The sequence below is a fragment of the Belonocnema kinseyi genome, chromosome 1, assembly GCF_010883055.1.
Source record: "Belonocnema kinseyi isolate 2016_QV_RU_SX_M_011 chromosome 1, B_treatae_v1, whole genome shotgun sequence".
In the NCBI taxonomy this organism is placed as follows: Eukaryota; Metazoa; Arthropoda; class Insecta; order Hymenoptera; family Cynipidae; genus Belonocnema; species Belonocnema kinseyi.
In genome coordinates this window covers 56,896,547-56,901,127 of record NC_046657.1, presented here as the reverse complement: position 1 = coordinate 56,901,127, position 4,581 = coordinate 56,896,547, and the positions used below count along the sequence as shown (strand labels likewise).

Here is a 4,581-nt window from a genome sequence, read left to right as displayed (position 1 = left end):
CTTTTATCGCGTCAGGTTCAAGGTCATTGGAAAGTCAAATCGAGAGAAAACGGTAAAAAAATCCAAAAAAATACGTTATAGGTTTTTGGAGTCGCTAATTACTAATCTGGCATCCGTTTAACTCTATCGCTTCAGGTTCAAGGTCATTTGAAGGTCATTTGATGGTCAAATCGAGAAAATCGGTAAAAATATGTTATAGGTTTTTGGGGTCGCTGATTATGAACCTGGTGTCCGCTGACCTTTATCGCGTCAGGTTCAAGGTCATTGGAAAGTCAAATCGAGAGAAAACGGTAAAAAAATCAAAAAAAATACGTTATAGGTTTTTGGAGTCGCTAATTACGAATCTGGCATCCGTTTAACTCTATCGCTTCAGGTTCAAGGTCATTTGAAGGTCATTTGATGGTCAAATCGAGAAAATCGGTAAAAATAGTTTATAGGTTTTTGGGGTCGCTGATTATGAACCTGGTGTCCGCTGACCTTTATCGCGTCAGGTTCAAGGTCATGGGACGGTCAAATCGAGAGAAAACGCTGAAAAAAAATATGTTATAGGTTTTCGATTTTACCTTCAAATGACCTTGAACCTGAAGCGATAGAGTTCAACGGATGCCAGATTTGTATTCGGCGACCCCGAAAACCATAGTAAACCCGAGCTAACCTCAGAATACATGTTTAAGAGTCTCAAATCTCTCGAAAATACAGTTGGTGGGTAGTGGTGTTTCCTATATTTGTAGTTATTTTTTCAACACCGAATAATACATTTAAACAGTAGAATTTTCAACCAAAAATTATGACTTTTAATCAAATTGTTGTAACACGAAAATAAGAATAGTAAAAAATTTGCGACCAAATTAGATATCTTTCAAAGAAAATTATTAAATTTTCAACTAAATAATAAAATTTATAAGTAAAAAGTTAATCTTCAGAAGAAGTTGCAAATTTTGAAAACGCTGAATCAAAATTTAATCTAAAGGTGTACAACTTGAAACGCTTTTAATTCAAAATAATACCATTTGGAAAACTTGTATTTTAACGCTTTTCCTACTGTTTTGCATTTTTTGAATTCCAGAATATGTCGAAGCTAGCAGATAATTTATATTAAATCGTTCAAAAATTATCTTTCAACCGTTGACATAACGTGAACAATAAAAATGTTGTTAATAATCATAAATTCTTAAATTGTCTTAAATTTTTCTTAATTCTCGGGAATTTAAGAACTCTATAGGAATTACACAATCAAATTTTAGGTATTAAAACTTTTTCACTTTTAAAAGTACACTAGAAGCAAAATTTTGATTTTTTAGACGTGCAATTATTACTTAAAAAACATCATTCAAAAAATATTAAACCTAGCTCCTTAAAAATTTACTGCAAATTTTTTTTCCTAATTCCTGTGGATTTTAAAAGAGATTTTTTAAAAACAAGGCCCGGTAAATGAAAATTATTGCCTCAAAAACACAAAATTAAAAAGCCGTAAAAATTTTGAGAAAGTTAGACACTCTACAACAACTTGGATAATTTTTTCCTGCTTTAGGGTTCAAATGCATTACTTTTTCACATATTTCTCATTTAGATTTCTATTATTTTTTTTTTTTTGATCCACCCTAGTGAGGATTAAAATTAAAGATAAAATTATATGTAGGAGCTTACGTGTTGGTATTTCCCGCGTGGATTTCCCCTCACTATCAGTGTGAATTTTTATCCGGTCATCTCTAGAAACTTCCAAGATACTTTCTTCTAGACTTGAAGAATTTAAGATACATTCTACCGGCGGATTAATTGCAAGGTCTTCCTGAATAGAAATAATTGACTTTTTGTCTGAGGACGATGGTGGAGCATTACTCACATAAGAGTGCTCTGATGTGATGACTTCTAATATTGAAGGATTAAATGCACCATGCAAAACACTTTTTCCTTCTGCCTTCTTCGACACTTTTCCATTCTCATTCAGAGGTTGCGTCCGAGTATAAATAGTGTGATTCTGAAAAAAAGATTCGAAAAATATGGAATACAACAAAAGTTCATTCCATTTTTCTTAAGTTAAATATTTTCCCAAAAAGGAATAAATATTTTTAAATAACTAAACTGTATTCATACTTGAGGTACAGCATTTTCTCGAAGCCTTGCAGTACTGCCTGTCCTATCAAACATTTTTTCATGAAAATGGCATGAACATATTCTGGTGTTCTTGTTCATAGATTCAACGTTCAGTCCTAAACTTTTCGCCCAGATTTCTTTCATTCGATCTGGAATCCTATAAAAGCATGCAATTCAAATATTGAACAAATCAACAATTATGCGTTTAATACTCTGATAAATAATTATAAATAAATAAATAAATAAAAAGGAAATACAGTGATCAATGTAGGTAAGGTTAGGTTTGCAATAATTTTATCTTTTCACTCCTGATATATCATAGCACACTTCCGTTAACTATCACATTTAAACTAAATTTTATTTTTTATTATTTTGCAATATGAAAGTCTAGCTTCTGCACTCAATAGAATGAATTATTTCGAAATAATCTTACCTGTGAAAGGTTACCTTTCCGTGGCGGTTCTCTCTCCATTTCTTCCCCCTTTTTCCTGTTCTTTCAAAACAATTGGGCACTGCACAAATAACCATTTTGTTTAATTAATATTTAACTTATTTAACTGCAGTAATTTCCATAAATAACATTAGAGTCATTAATTTCGCGTGTGTTGCCGACAAACTGTGAACGAAAGTAATAACATCCGTGTCCCCAAACTTAGAAACTTTTTAAACTGCGCTTGCGTCGCGCCGACAACCCGATTGGTCACTGTGTGCGCGCTGAGTTTGAATGATATAAATATTCAGATTTAATACTTATGTTTAAGGCCATGTGACGAGAGGATCATGTGACCAAACCTGGTCTTCGATTTTTCTTTCCCAACTTACGTCTAAACGAAATGAGGTATCGCTCTGAAAGTTTAGGAAATGAAAGAGGACGTAATAAAGTCCATGTCTCCGCTTTGTTGCGGTAGAAATTTTGAGAAAAAATTTTTGTTGAAGAAAATGCCAGTGGAAGTTTTCCTTCCCAACTTACGTCCACACGGAATAAGATATCGTGTTAAAAAATTGGCACGATAAATAGAAGGCATGCTAGAATTTGTCTCTTGTCATAAATAATTAGAATAGTGAAAAAGTCTTTTTTTAATTTCTATTTTGGAGAAATACCGATCGTGCTGTCGTCAAACCCCACAAGCAATTTGCAATGTTGTCAATGGGCTAGTTATAAGGTTTATATTAATCAAAGTGAAACAAAACAACAAAAATCGCTCACGGACATTATGCACCAATAATGCAAAAACTAATGTTTGCACTTCTTCTTTGGTGAGTTTCTTTAGCACTAGATCTGTAGAGACATCTGGGGTTCCGCAGTGTAGATGCGCCTTGCTGGTAACAGCGAGACCTATTCGGCCATGGCGAGTAATGGTTTATTTCATTTGTAGAAATTCATGTGTAGATGGCGCAATTTGTGTTTAGTAAACGATAGGCGGGTATGTTCAAATCTAGTTGTGCTCAGGTATTTATCTTTTACAACTTTCTGGGGTGCACATGCCATGTAAGCACGAGAGGTTCAAAGCATGAGGTGTACGAATAACTAATCTTACTAGGTAAAGATTAAAAGAGGTAGCAGATACTAAACCAACAATTTACAGTTTTTCAGAAACTTCAGAATTGAATGACAAGCAGAACTATTAGGCTCGCAGAGAAAGCTCTCCACACAGAATGGGGGGAATTTTCTCATTTTTATTAAGGATTTTTCTAGTATTTTCCTCTGTTCATTAAAACAGGGACAGGCCCAGAGAACATGATTAATATCTTGGTCAAAATCTCCACAAGGACAATCCGCATATTCTAACAAGTTCTTTCTAGCTAAGCTACTCACGAGAGCATAATGATTACTTCTAAGGCGTGCGATACTAACAATATCACTTCTTTTTTTCCGATTGAGACTCAAAAAACCAAGGTTTTGGTGAATCCAAAAAATAGTTCTCGAAATAATAAAGACCCACTCTTCTACGATTACTGTCCCCTTTTAAGTCAGCCTTAGACCGATTATACAGTTTATCAGAAATATGTCTATAAAAGTCAGTATAAGGGATTCTGATCTCTAAAGGAGTACCAGCAGTTAGAGCTAACTTGGCAAGCTTGTCTGCAATTTCGTTTCCGAATATACCTTTGTGTCCAGGTAACCAGTAAAGGCTGACTTTTATATTATTATTTTCTGCATAAGAAAGAAGGTTTCTGATTTTGTAGATAAGGAAGTTTTTAGTTTCTATGTGGTTAAATTTCAAGCAGGCGGATAGAACACTGCGAGAGTCAGAGGCTACTATGGCGGGAGATATTTCTTTTTCTATTATAATATCTAAAGCTTCAGAGATGGCAATAACTTCAGCAGTAAAAATGGAGGAAGGGTGGAATATTTTATATTTTTCGAAAATTTGAAGAGGGTGGCATGTTATTCCAATCCCTGTTAAAAGAGTATCACCATTCTTGGAACCGTCTGTATAAAAAATAGTTTCGTTTTTAAGATTGTTTTCTATATAGTGATTAAAA

At 33.8% G+C, this 4,581-nt stretch overlaps 1 protein-coding gene across 1 annotated transcript in view; it reads right to left on the bottom strand.

Moving 5' to 3' along the window:
- LOC117177863 overlaps positions 1-2,726 on the bottom strand; it is a 4,101-nt gene extending 1,375 nt beyond the window's left edge. Inside the window, exons 1-3 of the mRNA XM_033368895.1 lie at positions 2,528-2,726; positions 2,095-2,251; positions 1,648-1,978 (exon numbers count right to left, since the gene is read on the bottom strand). Of these exons, the coding sequence (XP_033224786.1) occupies positions 1,648-1,978; positions 2,095-2,251; positions 2,528-2,622 (583 nt within the window). The 5' untranslated portion in view covers positions 2,623-2,726. The remainder of the gene's footprint in view (positions 1-1,647; positions 1,979-2,094; positions 2,252-2,527) is intronic.
- Positions 2,727-4,581: the final 1,855 nt, after the last annotated feature.